The following is a 19,107-nucleotide window of genomic DNA, read 5'->3' on the forward strand; positions in this document are numbered from 1 at the left end:
TAGATAGATAGATAGATAGATAGATAGATAGATAGATAGATAGATAGATAGATAGATAGATAGATAGATAGATAGAAGGGCCTACGTTCCATAAAATTCAGGGACAGTGAGTTCTACTGCCAGGTCCACTTGAAGGAGCCATACCTAACAAATTCCCCACCTAAATCTCTCCCTGAGAGAAATATGAATAGTGGAGCAGAGACATTTCCAATTCAAAGGGTAATGGAGGCAATTAGTGGCATTATAAAGTCTGGGTTATCTTCTGAGGGCACATTACCCAAATTCCCATGCCACCGGGCAGATTTTTCAGGGTCAGCAGGTTAGGTGTTCTTTCCTTGCATCCCAGAAGTACAGAAAGTGCAGGTTATCCCAGAGGTCACCCAATAAAAGCCTCATTATCCTTTAGAATGGTACAGCTCTGGTTGTGAGAGATAATGAACAAAAAGTAGCACCATACATTTATGAACAGAAGTAGAAAGTACAAAAATGAAAGAGAGAGAGAAAGAGATTCCATAACCTTAGTTCAACCAATCAGTCAGCAAGTCTTTAATTGCCTACTATGCTCCAGGCGTGCTGCTAGTTGCTGAAGATATAAAGACAAAAATAAAAGAGATCCTGTCCATAAGGAGCTTATATTCTATCATAGGACATATACATGAGTATATGTATGTACATGTGTGTGGTGCATGTTTATGTATGTATACACATATGTATATATGCATATATGTGTACTACACAGATCTATGCCTGTATTACATATACACGTGTGTTCATACACACCTGTGTACATGCGTGTATGAGACAAAGAATTTGTGGGGAGGGGGGAGAGGGGAAGAGGCCATTAGGAGCTGGAGGTATGAGGAAAGTGGTGCTTTAGTTGAGCCTTGAAGGAAAATAGGCATTCTAAGAGGCTGAGGTGAGAAGTACATTCAGACATGGGGGACAGCCATTGCAAAAGAATGGATGTGGGAGATGTGTGCCGTTATTGGGGATATTACTGAACTCACATTTGGGGCTTTACATTTATCTATATTAAATTCATATTATTAGATTTGACTCATCATTCTAGCCTATTGAAATCTTTATGAATCCTGAGAGAAATGGGAAGAAAAACACTGATTTTCCCACATGCTCCCCCATTGCCAATAGCAAACTTTTTTGTGTCAGTTATCAGAAGAAGGCATAAATCAGATTTCCTGCCCAATTTGCAGATTGTTTATGATATTCTTCTCTCTATAACACAATTTAAATAATGGATCCAATGATTGAGTGAATTTCTATTTTGAGCAGGGCCAGTTAATTCCCTAAAGTTCTGTTAGGAGTGAGGGATACCACAAATCAAAGTCTCTGAGTAATGAGAAAGTTAGTCACCAATTAGCATGCAGTTGATGGGTCACACCTTGCTAGCGAATTGGGGTCATCCAATGAAATCTATGGGACAAACATGATTGAACTAGGGTTTGCATAGCTTTGTTCCCCACGGTGTCCTGATGATTCAGATCTGCAAACTGAAACTCATGACTTTATAATTGTAAAACATCTCTCCCCTCGTGAGTAACCGAACCAGTCGAGTGTTTTGTGGGCTTGTCATCCCTAAGCAAACGATGCTGAGGAATGAGTTCCATTTCCCAAGTGGGCTGTCATCAATCATACAGAGAGTGACATCTGGAGGCTGAAGATGACATTGCAGCTTGACCATAGAGTAATTTTAAGAAGCTGTGGGATTTTGTAACCCTCTCAATCCCATAGCTTTTAAAATAACTTCTCTGTTTCTCTTAGAGAGGTGGAGTTAACCCGAGGGACTTTTTCTGCATGATAAGAATCCCTGGGAATGAAAAGATTATGAGTTTTAGAGTCAGAGGACCTGAGTTCAAGGGTTCATTCTGGTAGTTACCATGTGATGTCATTTCAGTTCCTTGGCTCTCAGTTTCCTCATTTGCTTCAGAGGGCTATTAAAAGGATAAAATGAGATAGCGTGTAAAATTTTTGCTAAACAATCATATAATGGTCAGATAGTTGTGCTTAAAATCTCAATTTATTTTAATAGTTGAAATGTCCCCCTTTACACCCTAGAAAGGAATTTTTGCTGTCAACTTGGTAATGCAGTATGCATGTTACAACAACGTTGGAGTCAAAGGACACAATGATAATAGCCATGGCTAGCACTGCTGTATCAGCTTAAGGTTTGCAAAGCGCTTGACAAATATTATTTCATTTTATCCTAACAAAAATCCTGGGAGGTTGGTGCTGCTATCATCTCCATTTTACAGATGAGAAAAATGAGACAGGCAAGGGTCATGCATTAGTAAGTGACTGGGGACCTATCTGAATTGACATCTTCTGGATTCCAAGTCCCTGGCTTTATCTGCTGTGTTACCTAGCTGCCAAGACTCAGTCTTGGGCCTTTACAAACTGTCACAGGTAGACACTTGGCTTTTCTGAATCTCAATTTTCTCATCAGTAAAATAAATAGGTATTGAGGGGCAGCCAGGTGGCTCAGCGAGAAAGAGCACCGACTCCAGAGTCGGGATGACCTGGGGATCGAATCTGGGCTCAGATACTCAGCACCACACCCAGAAATAACAGGCCGTGTAACCTTGAGCAAGTTATTTAACCCCGATTGCTTAAAAAAAATAAATAAATAGGTATTACCTACCTACATGGATATTGTGAGGTTCAAGCACAATAACCTAGGTCAAATGTTCTGTAAATAATAAAAGCTCTATAAATATGTAAACAATCAGTTCTTCAAGACATCAAAAATCCATTTTATTGGTCTAGGAAAACTCAGTATCTAACACAGATTCCAGCCCTGAAATAACTTAGTAAATAGTCTTTGAGAATTGTCATGGCTGAAAAATTAATCATCCTTTAGGCAAGCTGGTGGTGATCCTTTCCAAGTGTTACTCAACAGGGCCTTAACTAACAGATAGATGGTCCATGGGTAGGCCCACCCTTGAGATGTATCCGTCTTGCTAGTACCCAGAAGAGCCTGTACCCTTCTGAAACAACCTTTGGAGAGTAAAGATCTCCACCATACATAGAAGTCATTCTTAAATGGAAAGGTCATTGTTTTCATAATAATTATCCATTCAACCTTAGGACTCTATATCAAAATATTCTCATATACATCTCACCCTCTCTAATTTTCCATTTAAAAAGTACTTTGCCCAGAAATAACTGGCCGTGTAACCTTGAGCAAGTTACTTAACCCCATTGCTTAAAAAAGAAAAAGTACTTTACATGAATACTGTATTTTGATTCTGACAACAACCCTGTGAAGTATCTACTGGTTCCTCTCCTACTAGTTATGAACGAACAAAACCTTCATTTAATCACACTGTGGCCTGAGTCTACCATATTATATCTTTTCTCCTGGTTAAAGCCAAATTCCTTGAAAAAAAAAGTCTATACTCCTCATTTTTATTTTCTCACCTCATATTTATTTCTTAGTGCCTTGTAGTCTGGCTTCTATCTTCATGACTCAGCTAAAGCTACTCTCTCCAAGGTTACCAACTGTCAAATCTGAAAGCCTTTTATCATCTCTTGGTCTTTTTGACATCTAAGTAGTATTGACTTCTCTCTCCTTCTAGACCTGTTTCCTTCTTGGGGTTTTCATGACACTGCTGTTTTCTGATACTCCAGTGACTTGTTTGGCTCCCACCTATTTGTGGACATATAGCATGATTTTGTCTTGGGACTTCTATTCCCTAATTACTCATTTGCTGATATCATGAACACCTATGGATATAAATAATAGGATCTCTATGCACAACTCCTAAATCTGTATACTCATATTCAGTTTCTCTCCTGAGCTTGCTTCCTTTCTTCCTTCCTTCCTTCTATCCTTCTTTGTTTCTTGTTTCTTTCCTCACTCTCTCTCTGTCTCTCTCTGTCTCTGTCTCTCTCTGTCTCTCTCTCTCTCTCTGTCTCTCTCTCTGTCTCTGTCTCTCTCTCTCTCCCTCATTTGAATGTCATATGGATAGTAGTCTCATGTACTCACTAGGTCCTTTGTTATTTAGTATATTTTTTTCTTTCAAGCTGATCACTTTGTGCAAAGTAATGTTTCTTACATTATTATTGATTTCTTGGTTTTGTGGTTGGTTTCGTTTCACAAGTTGAAAATAGGTAATTTTTCCCCCAAGAAATACATGTGGAGTGGGAAATAGTTTTTTGGGAACAACCATGGTTCACCATTTTTGGAAAATATTGCCTATGTTTTAGTGATCTTCAACTATGTTAATAAAGGAATAATGTCCAGGAAGAAAGTGATGATTAGAGTTATCTCAAAGTGGAATGGATTGCTTCAGGTTATAATGGTTTGCTTATTACCAGAAGTCTTCAAAAGAAGGCTTGATGTCTATCAGGAATTTTGAAAAGTGGAATCATTCTAGCATGGATTGAACCAGGGGGTGTCTAAGGTATCTTCTAACTCTAACGTTCTATGATTCTTCTGTGCTGTTAAAGTTTCCCAATCTATGACTCATGAAGGTCATCTGATGAATTTGGTTCCTGACAATTAGAAGTACCTGAAAAGTGAGCATAAATTTGAAGAAGTGAGAGATTTTAATAGAACTGGTAAAATGATGATCTGGGCCTAAGGGAAAACTTTCCCCTCCACTTCCCCCATTTCCGGATAAAGTGGCATACAGAAAAGTGAACAGACCTCCTAATTTTGTCAGTAAAGACCTGATTTTGGAAGACCTGACCAGAGTGGAGAGGTGATCCAGAAAACTATCCTGGCAGAATCTTTTAAAAGATCTGGATATCACTAAAGTCAAACGATCATCGCCCCGACTAGTTTGGTGGGCTCTCGAAGCTAAGTTAAACTGATGTGTTAGGACACAGGGTTTTGTAGATTCTCTGGCAGTTGTGCATCACTTGGAGCTTTAAAACTTTTTCCTGGGTCAAAGAAAAGAAGCAACTTAGAACTCTAGAAAGAACTGCATCCCCTGTGCTATTCTCCATGAATTTTGGTGGACTTCACCAAAATACAGAGCAAGCGATACTCAGGTAGTTAATTATAATGACATAGCATTTATTTAATGCTTTAAAATTTACAAAACACTTTAAAAGCATTATCTCATCTGATCTTCTTCTAAGGAGGTAAATGCTATTATCATCCCCATTTTATAGATGAGGATACTAAGGTAGACAGAGGTTATATGACTTGTCCAAGGTCGCACAACTAATAAGTATCTGAAGCTGGATTTAAACTCAGGTCTTCCTGACTCCAGGCCTAGTGTTTTACTCACCATACCACCCAGGAAGGCAGAGATTACATGATGTTACTGTCCTTCTACCCACATGTCATACTCCCAGTTATGAGAGGGCTATATAATAATAATTCTCATTCTTCTCATTTTATAGATGAGAAAAATGAATCTGAAAGGGGCCAGGTAACCAGTTGCCAACAGCTAGTAAGTATCTCAGGGAGGATTCAAACTCAGACCTTCTTGACTCCAAATCTGGCATACAATGCACTATGCCACCTTCCTGGATCTAGAGAAAGAAGGAAATTACTTCTGTTTTCTTTTTATGGCCTTTATTCTAGTATGATAGATACAGCCTCTTCTATCACATTGAAGGCTGGAAATACCACTGGGTCTTAACAGCAACATGACATTTTTGAGTAAGTAAAGGGAATCCTGAAGTGACTAGAGTTCTTCCATTCTGCCCCATCAGCCAAGTTTGTTTTTTGTTTTTTCCCTCAAATCAGTGGAAGACACTGGAGAGAAATCTGACTTGTAAGTCTGTTCTGCAATCTCATGGTTAGTAGCCAAGCAAAAGCAACATTTGGCTCCAGACTGAGTTTTCTGGCCTATGTAAAGGCATCACAATTGACAAAGCAATTCTGCATATCTGAGGCATGCAGATTTTATGACTAATCATGTTTTATAGGTTTTTTTTTTAAAGAATTAGGTAAAGGGACATACTGTCCTTTATCTTAAATAGTCCATAATGTCTATAAAAGAACTCACACAAATGTCTTTCCTGAGAATAATAATTTTTCATTGCAAAATCAATATGTAAACTACAAAAGCAATAATGTGCACAATGTTTGGAATTTAATAAACTCAACCTACAAAGAGAAATATTTATATATTAGAATAAGACAAAAGTAGATTTAATCTTAAGTATTTAGGAGCTTATTTTCTAGTTCATGTACTATCAAAGACCTTTCTTAGGATCTTAGATTTAGAGTTGAAGAGCGTTTAGAAGCCATCTAGGCCACAATACCAGGTCCCTTCATTTTACAGAGAAGGAAATTGAGGCCCAGAGAATATAAGTGAGTAGGCCAAGGTCATACAGGTAGTAAGTACCAGAGAAAGGATTTGAACAACAAACCTGATTTTGGAAGATCCATCTTTCTGAGTTTCAAATTTTGACACTTACTATTATTATTATGATCCTGGACAAGTCACTTAACCTACCCCTGTTTGCCTCAGTTTCCTCATCTGTAAAATCAGCTGGAGAAGGAAATGACAAATCACTGCAGTATCTTTGCCAAGAAAACCCCAAAGGGGGTCACCAAGGAGAAGTTGTAAGTGAAACAACTGAATAGCAACTACTTCTTATCTCCAAAGCCAGCGTTTCTTCAACTACACCACTCATAGTTCTTCATCTCCTTTCTACTTTTGGCCTTTGCATCACTTTGTTGGTCATCAGGTTGTGAGAGCGAGAGAAGGAAAGTTTAAAAAAAGGAAACAATTTTTCAATTGTTTGCTTATTTGCAGCTTTATTGAACAATGATATTAAAATTATTGACTGAGATTTGAGATTACCACTGGTTTACACTTTATTAAATTATTTTTAAAGTTTATTTCTTTGGTTAAAAACAAATGCAAACAGCATATTATGTCAGCAACCAAAGAGCAGCTTCTCCTATAACTAAAACTACATGAAATAAGAGAAAATTTAGCTATTTCCAAGATATGATTCAACAGCAACTTTAGCAATGACTAACAAATGAATCTTCAAATTCTATAGAGTTTAGCCAAATAAATATTATTTGCCTAATATCTTTTAGTATGAGTGTTATTTAATTCAGGGCATTTGCAAAGCCCCTAAAATGTACAAGGCACTAGAACGAACACTTGGGAAACTAAGACAAAAGGGAAAAAAAACAGAACTCATAATTCCTGACCTCAGAGATCTTATAGTCTAACAGGTGGATAAAACTTTTATAAAAATAAGTTGGTTACAAAGTAAAATGTCTTGAAGGAAAAAAATAATTGAAGTCCCAGGTAAAATTCTTTAAGAAAATTAGAAGAGGGGCAGCTAGGTGGCACAGTAAATAGAACACTGGAGTCAGGAGGACCTGAGTTCAAATCCGGACTCTAACACTTAACACTTAATTAGCCATGTGACCTTGGGCAAGTCACTTAACCCCAATTGCCCTGCCTTCCCCCCTCCAAAAAGATTACAAAAAAGGAAATTGGAGAAGGGAAAAATCATTTTCAGCTGCAGAGTTACAAACTTTTCATAGAAGGTTATTATTCTGTATATTTTAAGAAGACCCCTTTTTCATCGCAGGGGGTTGTGAAGTGACCTGATATTGAGGAAATGGAAACAGTGAATGAATATCACTCTCTTTAGAAGTTTAGCTGGTAAGGGGGAAAGATAGATATGCAGTAATAGCTTGAGGGAGGTCAAGGAAAAGGTGATTTTTAAAAAAACTGTGGTGGTGTTAATATTATTCTGGACAGGGGAGATATGAACATGGTTATAGGCACAGAAAGGAAGCCACTGAAAGACTGGAGGTGTGTGTGCGTGTGTGTGTGTGTGTGTGTGTGTGTGTGCGTGTGTGTGAGTATTAAAGAAAGAAGAGGAGAATAAAAGAGAAGAGAAGGCAACAGGGACAGGATATGAAGAAGAGGGGAAGAGAAGATGGAGAAGGGAGGGAAAAGGGGAGTGAAGAGGAAAAAGGGACATTGCTATGTTTGTTTCTCAAATAAAGGTCGGCAATTTGGCACTTCATCTCACTAAGAAGCAAACGTGATTAGGTTAGGAGGGCCATGGTCTATGTGGTACCTTGCTTCCTTTCCCTGCTCGTTAGCAGGGTTAGAACATCATTTTCAATTTTGCTGAAATATTAGAGTAATGTTTCTGTAGGAAGCAGGGCATAATTTAGAGGACTCTATTTGGAGTCACAAAAACTTGGGTTTGAATTTTGACTGATACTTAACTAAGTGTTTGTCCTTGGGTAAAGCGCTTTATATCTCTGACCTCCAGTTAGCTCATCTGTAAAATAAATATAATAATGGCTATTGAATTGATCTCATAAGGCTGTTGCTAGACTAAGGTGACATAATGCTTATAAAAGGGACTTTGAAAACTATAAAGCCCTTCACAAAAGTTGTTTATTATCTTCTGTGTTCTAAAGTGTCCTTTCTTCCTCTTTTTCAGTGGCAAAAACAGAATGTTTGAAGTCATTGGTGAAACTCTGGAGCACGATTTCCCCAGTTGGCTGGCAAAAATCTTACGGCAGCTCTCTAACCCTGGACTTGTCATTGCCATCATTCTGATCATGGTGTATGTGTTATTCTCCTGCTTACAGAAAAAGCCTCCATCACTCTCCTTTCTCATTCCACCACTACCCCTTTTCTTTTCGCTTCTCTGCTTTCCCTACACCCTCAGATTCCCAAAGGTCCCACTGAAACCAAACCAATTTCAGGATTGATTACTTTGTGGTGAGGGACTGAAATTCATGAGCCTTGATCTCGATCCCGTTGGATGTGATTCAGAGTTCCACATCTCTTTTCACCATTTCAGGATTAAATAATTTGTTGCCAACTGGCCAAACTAATCATTAAAACATCCAACAGAAGGGAAGGATGTAATGATAAATCTCATCAGGGGATTGGATTTCACCCCACACCCGCGCCCCTCAAGCCCATACCGCAGATGGCATCAAATAAAGAAACATGATGATCCTGACTGTTAGTGCTTTCCTTGGGCATTCTCTAGGCCATTTTTCGGTGCTGAAGGACTTAAAGGTCATAAGCCCTTGCACTCAGTGGGCCGTCCATAAATGTTTCTTTATGATAATAGAGTCATAGGACTGGAAGGATCCTTGGAAATATCATCCACTCCTTCCCCATGTTTGCAAAAAATGCGCTATTTAATCCTTCCCACTTCTCACTCCCTTGAGACATTCACACTTAAAAATAAAAACAAACCATAGACTTGCAAATACTAGGAACCTGAGGGGGGAGAAAAGATTGTTAGTTTAGCACACAGACATAGCAAGAGTTCATAGAATCATAAACTCTCAGACGTAGAAGGACTTCACAGGTCACCCACTCCAGCTGTTCACAGATCAAGACCCATTTTTACAACATACCCACCAAACTTTCATCCAGCCTTTGTTTCGTAGTATCTAATTGGGTGAAGGGTACCACCAAGCCATCTTGGTTTAGTGGATAGTGTCTTAGAGTCAGGAAGATTTGGATTCATATCTTCCATTTGGCTCTTTAACTGTGTGATCACAGGAAAATTATTCAGCTTCCTCGAATTTCTTTTCTTTTATTCTTTTTGTTTGTTTGTTTGGAGGGGGAAAGGTAAGGCAACTTGGGGTTAAGTGACTTGCCCAAGGTCACACGCCTATTTTGTGTGTGTGTGTGTGTGTGTGAAGTGTCTGAGGTCAGATTTGAACTCAGGTCCTCCTGACTCCAGGGCCGGCACTCTATTCACTGCACCACCTAGCCGCCCCTAGCTTCCTTGAATTTCAATTCACTCATACATAAAATCAAGGAGATAAACAAGATGCCATCTATCCTCTATTGAGAATGTAATAACACAGAACTATGTGATGTTAGATAAGTCATTCATCTTCTAAGGACTTCTCTTTCCTTATCTGGAAAATTAAGTATTAAACCGAATGATTTCTTATACTGAAAATTCTCTGAATTTAATATTGCTTGGTTTGTCACAAGGAATAACCTCTTGACTACAGTAGGGATAATTAGATAACACCAAGACAGATCATTATGTACAAATGCAGAATCTCCACCTCAGCGCATTTTTAGGAATATAATGGCAACAATCTGCCATGGGACGATGAGTAATATGGGTTACTGAAAGCTATGTATTTGTACTAGAGGTACTACTAAATGTATTTCCACAGTTAAGACTCTCTGATTTAGTAGAGTAGTGTTCAGAGTTTGCTATGAACTATCCCCCTAAAATTTTAATATTTATGTCCTTTCGGGGTTCAATCTGATGCTAGTTTTGGTAAAATTTAAGGATGATATTCTCTAGGTGAAATAGTGGTTAGTGAAGTGGACTTGGAGACAGGAAGACATGAGTCCAAATCCTTGTTCAAATACTTTCTAGCTCTGTGACCCTGGGGCAAGTCACTCAACCTCTCAGCCTCAGTTTCCTCATTTGTAAAATGGGGATAATAATAGTAATTACTTCACAGTAATTACTGAGGATTGTGAGAATCAAGTAATGTGTAAAGTACTTCGCAAGTCATAAAGTGATATGTAAAGGCAAGTTATTATTCAAGTTAGATTAGCAATGGGAATAATTGCCTATTTGATATTTTGAGCTGCCTATTAGACAATTGAACAGCATGTCCATTTAGACATCTCAAATTCAACAGGTCCAAAATAGAACTCATTATCTTTTCTCCCTAAACTCACTCCTCTTCTGAATTTCCCTGTTTCTATTGAGGTGATAGCCTCAGACAGGTTCACAATCTTAGTGTTGTCCTTGAATCTTCAATGTCATTCACTCCACATACCCAGTAAGGTGTCAGATCTTATTTTTTTCTACTTCTACAACATCACTTAAATTCATCCCCTTTTTTCCATCCATGTAACTACTGACCTAAATCAGACCTTCATCTTATCTCTCCTGGAATTTTGTAATAGCTTTCTAACTGATCCCTCTACCTCAGATCTCTCCCCATTCCCATCCATCCTCTAAACGAAGTATCAAACATGGGGCAACACCCTCAAGTTCACCAAATATATTAAAATATAATTGGAGGGGCAGCCACGTGGCTCAGCGAATAAGAGCACCGGCTCCAGTGTTGGGATGACCTGGATCAAATCCAGGCTCAGATACTTAGCACCACACCCAGAAATAACTGCCCGTGTAACCTTGAACAAGTTACTTAACCCCGATTGCTTTTTTAAAAAATAAATAAATAAAATAAAATATAATTGGAAAATATTTTACAAAATAAAGAAACAATAGAACGTACATAGATAACATTAACATGTTATTTTCTAAGTCAATACACAGTCCACAAGATCCTTATATATGGTTTAATGGCCTTTCTTTCTATTTCAGTTTGACAGCACTGTCAAAATGATTTTCCTTTAGTGTGGGTCTATGTTACTCCTCTACTCAACTAACTCCAATGACTCCCCATTACCTCTAGAATAAAATTTTAATTCCTCTGTTTAGCATTAAAAGGTCTCTATAAGCTATCATCTATATTTCCAGTCTTATTACACAATATTCCCTTTTCATTCTATCAAAATAGGTCTTCTTCTTCTTTGTTGTTCCCCTCCACCCTCAGTACTTCCCTGTGCTCAGTTGAAGACTTGTTTTCTACATGAAACCTTTTTTGATTTCTACCATGTTTTTCAGTCTGAATAATAATATATTTTTCTTGTGTAGAGTACATGTGTGTGTCTGTTTAGCCCCTTCTTTAATACACAATAATAAGTTCCTTATGTGAGTTATTTTACTTCTGTCTTGGTATCCCTTGTGCCTAACACATAGTAGACAGTCAATGAATATTGTTGATTACTTCACTAAATTTTGGTTACCTAAAGTTATTTGTTGAATCTTATTTTCCTATTCTGTTAGTTAACTGAAAAAGTAAATGAGATGAGACCTAAAGTAATTCAATGATTATTGAATTACTAGTTAGTGTCGGACAAGACGTTGTCTCTTGATTACCATGACAGCACCACCCAGTGGTTAAAGTAAAACTAGAGGGGCGGCCAGGTGGCTCAGCGAGTAAGAGCACCAGCTCCAGTGTCAGGATGACCTGGAGATCGAATCCCAGGCTCAGACACTTAGCACCCACCCAGAAACACCTGGCCCTGTAACCTTGAACAAGTTACTTAATCCCGATTGCTTTTTTAAAAAAAATTTTTAAATAAATAAATAAAGTAAAACTAGAACATGATTTCCAAGTCTAGCACTCTTCTATATATGTCATATTAAGCTTGCATTATAAGATTAGGAGAGACCTGGAGAATTTTTAATATTTTGTCTTATTGAGTAGAGTCCAGAATAAAACCATCACTCTTAAAGCAATGATTGACAGGTTGTGTGAATGAGATCAAACTCACATATTACTTGGATTAATACCAGTTTAGACTGAGCCAAATCATATTGGTAATTGCCTTGCTAGGGCCAGATGGCTCATAAAAGGTTTTAATCTAGGATATTTGTGAATAGAGGAACTGTGTTCTATCTCCAGTTATCAGTAGCAAAGAACGCACATTTATATGCACATTTATCTGCCTGCAAATCTACACATTACGAGAGATGAACATCTTTCTTCTTGTAGATTTATTTCACTGTCCACTTCTGGGTATCTTAAAAGGCCTTTAAATATAAGTTGGCTTTTTAGAAAATAAGCATATATGAGGAAGTTATGTGAAACACCTATGTTAGTGGAAAAATAACAGTGATGAATTCTATCACTGGAAGACATTATTGAAAAGAGTGATTTTCCTTTTAAGTTGGCAAGTACCAAGACCTGTAGCATTTTCTTCCTTCTTTTGAAGTATTACATCAGTGAATTATCAAAATTTAGTGATAATTTTTCATATTCAGGGTCATACAGGAAATGTCTGAGGCAGAGTTTGAACATAGATCTTTCTTACTTCAAGTCCAATCCTCCATTCACTACATCATTTATCTGCCTTTAAGAAGAAATGTAAGATGTATAAAAAGATGGGGAGATGTCAGGAAGTCCAACACATGTGAATGGGGATTAGGAGACTTTGATTCTAGTTTGAACACTGTCATAATTTGTGTGAGCTTGAACAAGAAATCCAACACTTGTTTGAACCGCAATTTCTTCTTATTATTAATTTTCTTCATTTCTATAAAATTCTATCACTCAAATGATAGTTTTAAGTTTTCTGAGAGAAAAGAAACATAAATTATCTTAATTTCCTTTCATTTAGCTTGACTATCTATTATCTCAATGCTGCTAGCAAGGTACAGAAACTTGGAAACTTGGAGTTAAAGAAGAAGATGAAGATGGTAAGATATCGTTCATTGTATGGAAATAGTATCTCATTACTTTCAAATCATGGACAAGACTAAGAGACTAAAGTGTTTCTTCTCATTTTCTTTTCATCGTACAGCAAGCTGAGGAGAACAAAATGAGAAACAAAAAAATGGCAGCTGCCAGAGCAGGTTAGAAATAATTTTGTAACAATATTTTGTAAGTGGGTTTTTCCTCTTCTTTCTAAGAGACATTTTGGGAGCGTATATGGAGCAAAGTGGTGATAGTGGTAGTAGAGGCCTTAGGGCCCAGGAGGATACACTTATGTAGTTATGCTGGAAATGCTAGTAATAGCAATAAGACAAGAGAAAGAAATTAAAAGGAAAAATAGGCAAAGAGAAAAAAACAAAATCAACTCAATTTACTAACAACATGATGGTTGACTTGGAAAAGCTTAGAGAATCAGCAAAGACAAAAATCAATGTCATTTATAGCAATAGCAAAATTCAAGAGAAAATGATAGAGAAATCCTGTCCAAAATAACTAAAAAATGAATAAAATTTCTGAAAGTCAATCTACCAAGTTACTCATGACTTGTAGAAACACAATTACAAGATATTCCTTAAAGAAGCATTTAAATATCTGAAGGGATAAGCAATGTCCATGCCTGTACTGTTTCAATAGAATAAAAATCATGATAGTATCTAAATTTAATTGCAGGTTTAATGCTCCAACAAGCAACTATTTTATAGAAATAGACAAAATCATTACAAAATATTTAAAATCTTCAGGGAAAGGATAAAAAAGTTGGAATTAAGGAGAGCTTTCTAGACCTAAAATTGTGCCATAAAGCAGTAATTATGGAACTTATTTAGTACTCATTAAAAATAGAAAAGAAGATCAATAGAATAGATTAGATAAGTTAGAATCAGAAATAATAAAACTCAACAACCCAGTTTTCAAGAAATACAAAAAAACATAAACTCCTTATCTGACAAAAATTGCTTTGATAACTGGAAAGCATATTGACAGAGATTGGGTTTAAACTATTACCTTCGCCATATGCTACAATTAGTCCAAATTGAGCTGAATATTAAAAAAATCTTTTACAGCTATGCCTAGAGGAGGAGTTCATAAGTAAATATGAGCTAGATGTAATCACAAAAGATAAAATAGGTAACTTTGTTTTAAATTGAATAGCAAAGTTAATGCAAATAGGATAGAAGAGAAACAGAAAACTGAAAAAAAATCTTTACATTAAATGTCTCTGATAGAGGTCTGATTTTCAAGAAATAGACAACTAAGAAAGATATAAAATAAAATGCCATTTTCTGATGTGTTCAGAGGAAAAGGAAAAATATTCTCAAAAGAACTGCAAACGAATAACTTTATGAAAGATCGCTCCAAATCACTGAAAACGAAAAAAAAGCAACACAAAATTAAAAGAAGTCTGAGGTTTTACTACACACTGTACAATTGGCAAAGATGATAAAATCTGGTAATTGTGTTGCAGGGCTTGTGGAAAGACAAGCACACTATTGCACTGTTGGTAGTGATAGCACTATTTTCATAGACAATTCATAGGAATTGTCCTAACCATCCTAGAAAGCAATTCAGAATTATAAGTGACTAAGGCAGGGTAGAGGACTGCAGCCTCAAGGTCACATGTGGCCCTCTAGGTTCTCAAGTGTGGTCCTTTGGGTGAATCCAAATAGTAGCCTGGAGGTCAAAGGTTCCCCACTCCTAGAAGGATTCATACCCTTTGACCTAAAGATCACACTGCTAGGCTTATGCATCAACTTCAATCCTTTTCTCTTCTGCCTTCTCAAGCCTCTCATATTCTCCTATCATCCTTATTCTGAAGTCCATCTTTTACCCAAAGTCATAATTAGAGTGCAAAGACCAAGGTCTTACCCGAGTGGGGTGGGGATATTTAAGAAGGCTGATCGAACTTACAATCCTCACAAATTTTAGCATCTAGTTACCGAGAATATTTAGTCACAATAGGAAGCTACAAGCTGGTTGGTACAAACTTCTTCTCCCAGGTACTCTCCTCCAGGTTAACCCCTTTATAATGCCGATGATACAATATCTTGGTGTTTATACCCAAAGCAGCCAGTATCTCCAGATTTCTATGTCTCACTCCACCCCCTCAACAAATGTATATTGAAAAATAGATTTGAGGGTCCTTTTTTTGTGATACTGGCCCTGGAACACAAAATATTATAGTTAAGACTGCCTTCTGTTCATGTCACTCCTTCTCCAAGGACCCTCCCCTTCCATTAGTGAAGAGTATTAAGAATTGTAGTACAATAAACTAAATGAAGACAATAACTTTAAAAAACATATTTACTGATCTTTTGTTTTGACATCACCTATATTTTCAAATGTATCCCTTCCTTCTTTCCCTCCCAGAGAACAATATTTTATAAGAAAGAACAAAAGAGGGTAATAGTTTAGCAAAATTAACTAACATATCAACCACAGTTTATGTTATACAACTTTTTCTACAACCATAGTCTGAGCACTTCTGCAGAAAAAAGGGAGGATATACATTTTCCTGTTTCTTCCTTGGAGTCATTTTAATCTTATTATTAAGATTTTGATTGTTTTATTGCTATTGTGTTTGCCAATTACAAAGTTCAAATCATCCTGTTTATTATTTTCCTCATTGTTTATTTTACTTTTCATTAATTATAATTCTTCCCATCCTGTTTTCATTATATCCGTCATTTCTTACAGAATACTAACCGGTATTATTGTTATTTTTAATCCACTCCCCAATCAATGTACATTTAGGAAGTTGGATTAGTCAGCCTCTGAGGTCACTTCCAAGTGTAGAACTGGTTCTTAGATTTTACTTTAGTTTGCAATTCTTTGCTACTAGAAAAAAAAAGCTCTGATATAAATATTTTGGTATAAATGGGAACTTTGTTTTTTATCCTTGACCTCCTGGGGAAAAATGTCTACAAGTGGAATTTCCAGTTCCAAATTTATGGAAATTTTAGTCACTGTCTTGCCATAATTTCAAATTGCTTTTTAGAATTGGTGGACTAATTCAAAGTACTTCACTCTCGATACATTAGTGTATCTGTATTTCAGGGGTATTAGGAGGGTCAAATGAGAAAATGGATGTTAAACACTGCAAATCTTAAGGAGTTACATAAATGTCAATTGTTGTTATTGGTATATTATTAACCTACACTCACCAGGACTCCAGTTTGGTAACAACTTTATTCTTTGAGTCTCCTACCAAGCAATATTTATAGACCAATACAGAGGTATGCTAGTAAATGTTTAACAACTGGAATGGAAAACATTGTACACATATACACTTTTAAGTTTGATTTGCATTATTGAAACTTTCTTAGGTGTAGACAATCACGAAAACAATACAAGAGGCCCGATTTATAGAGATTTCTGATTTCTGAAGTTTAAAGAAATGCTCCTACTGAAATGTAACAATGGGCTCTACCGAGCAGGTTAGGGCTGGCTTTGACACCCCCTGTGTGTGTTTCAACAGCTCTTCCATCACTATTTCCATCTTTGCCCTATTGTTGGGTGGGAAATGAAATCTCAGTTGTATTGATTGTATTTCTTTCATTATTAGCAATCTACAGCAATCTTTTATAGGGTCCTTAATGGTTTTAATCGTTATTTGATAATTACAATGCCCTTGGTTCAACAGGTATTATTATTACCACTTTATAAATGAGAGAAATTAAGCTAAGGGGCTGAGATATTACTAGAATCACAGAGTCTAAGGTAGGATTCATAGTGAGGGACCCAGGACTCTAAGCCCAGGGTTTTCTAACTGCTTTTCCATGTTGCTTCTGCGTCCTTTCTAGTCCTAAATTCCATGATCCTTCAAAACTTCACTTTAGTTATCGCAAAAGAAATCAAAACAGCATTTTTAAAATGCCAAGGTTATTTTTAAAAAAGAGTAAATGTTAAAGTCAGTTTGCCCCACTTATTATCTGCAAAGATGTTGTGAGGATACAAAAATGCTCTGAATGCAAAACCGTTGTGTAAATGTAGTGTAATACTAAAGTGTACAGTAATAAAAATGCAGATTTCCAGTAATCTTGCTTAGAAACATTTATTAATTACATAGAAGACTAAATTTTTATCTTCTTTTTTTCATGTGTTTGTTTTAGCTGCTGCAGCAGGTGGCCAGTAACCTTAACAAACAGTTCTGGGACTCAGGAATAATCTCAGCCTTGGAAAGGACCAATAATGAGTCGTCTGGATGTCCAAAGAGCTTCATTATTGTTATTTCAAGTCTTTTTCCTTATTTCTACTGCCCTTTAATGTCAAGCACATTTCCAACTATCTTTCTGATATAAAGAAAGATCAAGGGGTGGCTAGGTGGTGCAGTGAATAGAGCACCGGCCCTAAAGTCAGGAGGACCTGAGTTCAAATTTGGCCTCAGACACTTACCACAAAAAATTAGCCATGTGACCTTGGGCAAGTCACTTAACACCAATTGCCCTACCTTCCCCCCTCCAAAAAGCAAAAAGAAAAATCTACCAAAAAAAAAAAGATCTCAAGTTTATTTTTTTTTCTGCACCAGTGATTAATTACAACAGTTCTAATTTCTTCTCTGTCAGGCTTCCCTGATCAGTTCTACTGAACATGAGAGCCTGTGAAGGGATGAGCAAGAATTCCCCACACATTGACTCAGTGGTTTGCCCGAGAGTTATGCTAAATATGCAACCATATAGAATGCCCTTCTTTTATATTTTTCCTACAAAAAAGTTTGCTCTCAGAAATTTTGCAGTTGGAGTCTGAGCAGAATGTGTCACCTTCTTCCCCCTCCCCCAACAGAATGAGTGTCACATATATTAGCGGAATAGTTTATGGCTAATTCATTCATTACCTTACAGTTCAAATAAAAAAAATTAAACGCTCTATTGTCAGATTTCTGACTTTTGGTTTCGAAATGGAAGTCAGTTTAGCAACAGTTTTTAAGTGAAAAAGAGACTGGTCAGTAGAACTGCATAGATGAAAGTCTGACTGTCTCTCATCTAGAGGAGAACCATAAAGTTTAGAGAAGCAACTTTTTTTTGAAGGAAAAATTTAAAAGGATCATTCATGTTACCCAAGGTAATACTACAGGCTATGCTAGCAGGAAGTATTAAAAATATCTAGTGACTTAATATATTTTTCAGCAGGTAGGTATAAAAATATTTCATAATGAATGAAACAGATAACACCCTTTGGAAGCAGAGGGCTTAGTTTATGGGTGTACTTCAGCATTTACAAAAGTAATTTACTTTGGGGTGGCCAGGTAGCACAGCAAGTAAGAGCACCGGCTGCAGTGTCAGGATGACCTGGGGATTGAATCTGGGCTCTGACACTTAGCACCTACCCAGAAACACCTGGCTGTGTAACCTTGAGCAAGTTACTTAACCCCAATTGCCCTCCAAAAGGCAAAAAAAAAAAAAGTAATTTACTTTGAATAATTGATTGGTAGTGCCCTTTGTCAATTGTTCTGTCCATGCTTCTGCATTTTCATCATCCCATGCTCTCCAAGATGAAAACTCTGCTCCAGCCAAGCCAACTTGCTGGCCACCTCCTTGTAAATAGCTTACTAATTCCTGCCCCTGCATGCTTGCATAAGCTATTCCTGCTTATTCCTGCCAAGTCATTGATTTACAACCTCCTTTAATATCCAACTCAAAAGTTATATCCTCCAGGAAACCTGTCCAGAGTAACCCCAGTTCACTCTGATCCATTCCCTTATTCTTTATCCCTCAACAACATATGTCTTCAATTTGTAGTATATTATTTTCAGTTGTTGACATGTTTTTTTGTATCTCAAAGAATCTCCTCTGTGCATGCTTCACTTTTCTGAAATAGATGTAAGCTCTCCAAGAGCAGGGATTATGTCTTCT

The 19,107-nt window shown here is 36.9% G+C and overlaps 1 protein-coding gene across 1 annotated transcript in view; it reads left to right on the plus strand.

Annotated features, from left to right (window-relative positions):
* TMC1 (transmembrane channel like 1) overlaps positions 1 to 18,632 on the plus strand; it is a 151,415-nt gene extending 132,783 nt beyond the window's left edge. Inside the window, exons 17-20 of the mRNA XM_069087161.1 lie at positions 8,410 to 8,535; positions 13,167 to 13,245; positions 13,350 to 13,401; positions 17,368 to 18,632. Coding sequence (XP_068943262.1) covers positions 8,410 to 8,535; positions 13,167 to 13,245; positions 13,350 to 13,401; positions 17,368 to 17,390 — 280 coding nt within the window. The 3' untranslated portion in view covers positions 17,391 to 18,632. The remainder of the gene's footprint in view (positions 1 to 8,409; positions 8,536 to 13,166; positions 13,246 to 13,349; positions 13,402 to 17,367) is intronic.
* The last annotated feature ends 475 nt before the right edge of the window (positions 18,633 to 19,107 follow it).

Source organism: Petaurus breviceps, unplaced genomic scaffold, assembly GCF_028583685.1.
Source record: "Petaurus breviceps papuanus isolate PSGF00001 unplaced genomic scaffold, PetGlider_PUasm1.0 118, whole genome shotgun sequence".
Classification (NCBI taxonomy): domain Eukaryota; kingdom Metazoa; phylum Chordata; class Mammalia; order Diprotodontia; family Petauridae; genus Petaurus; species Petaurus breviceps.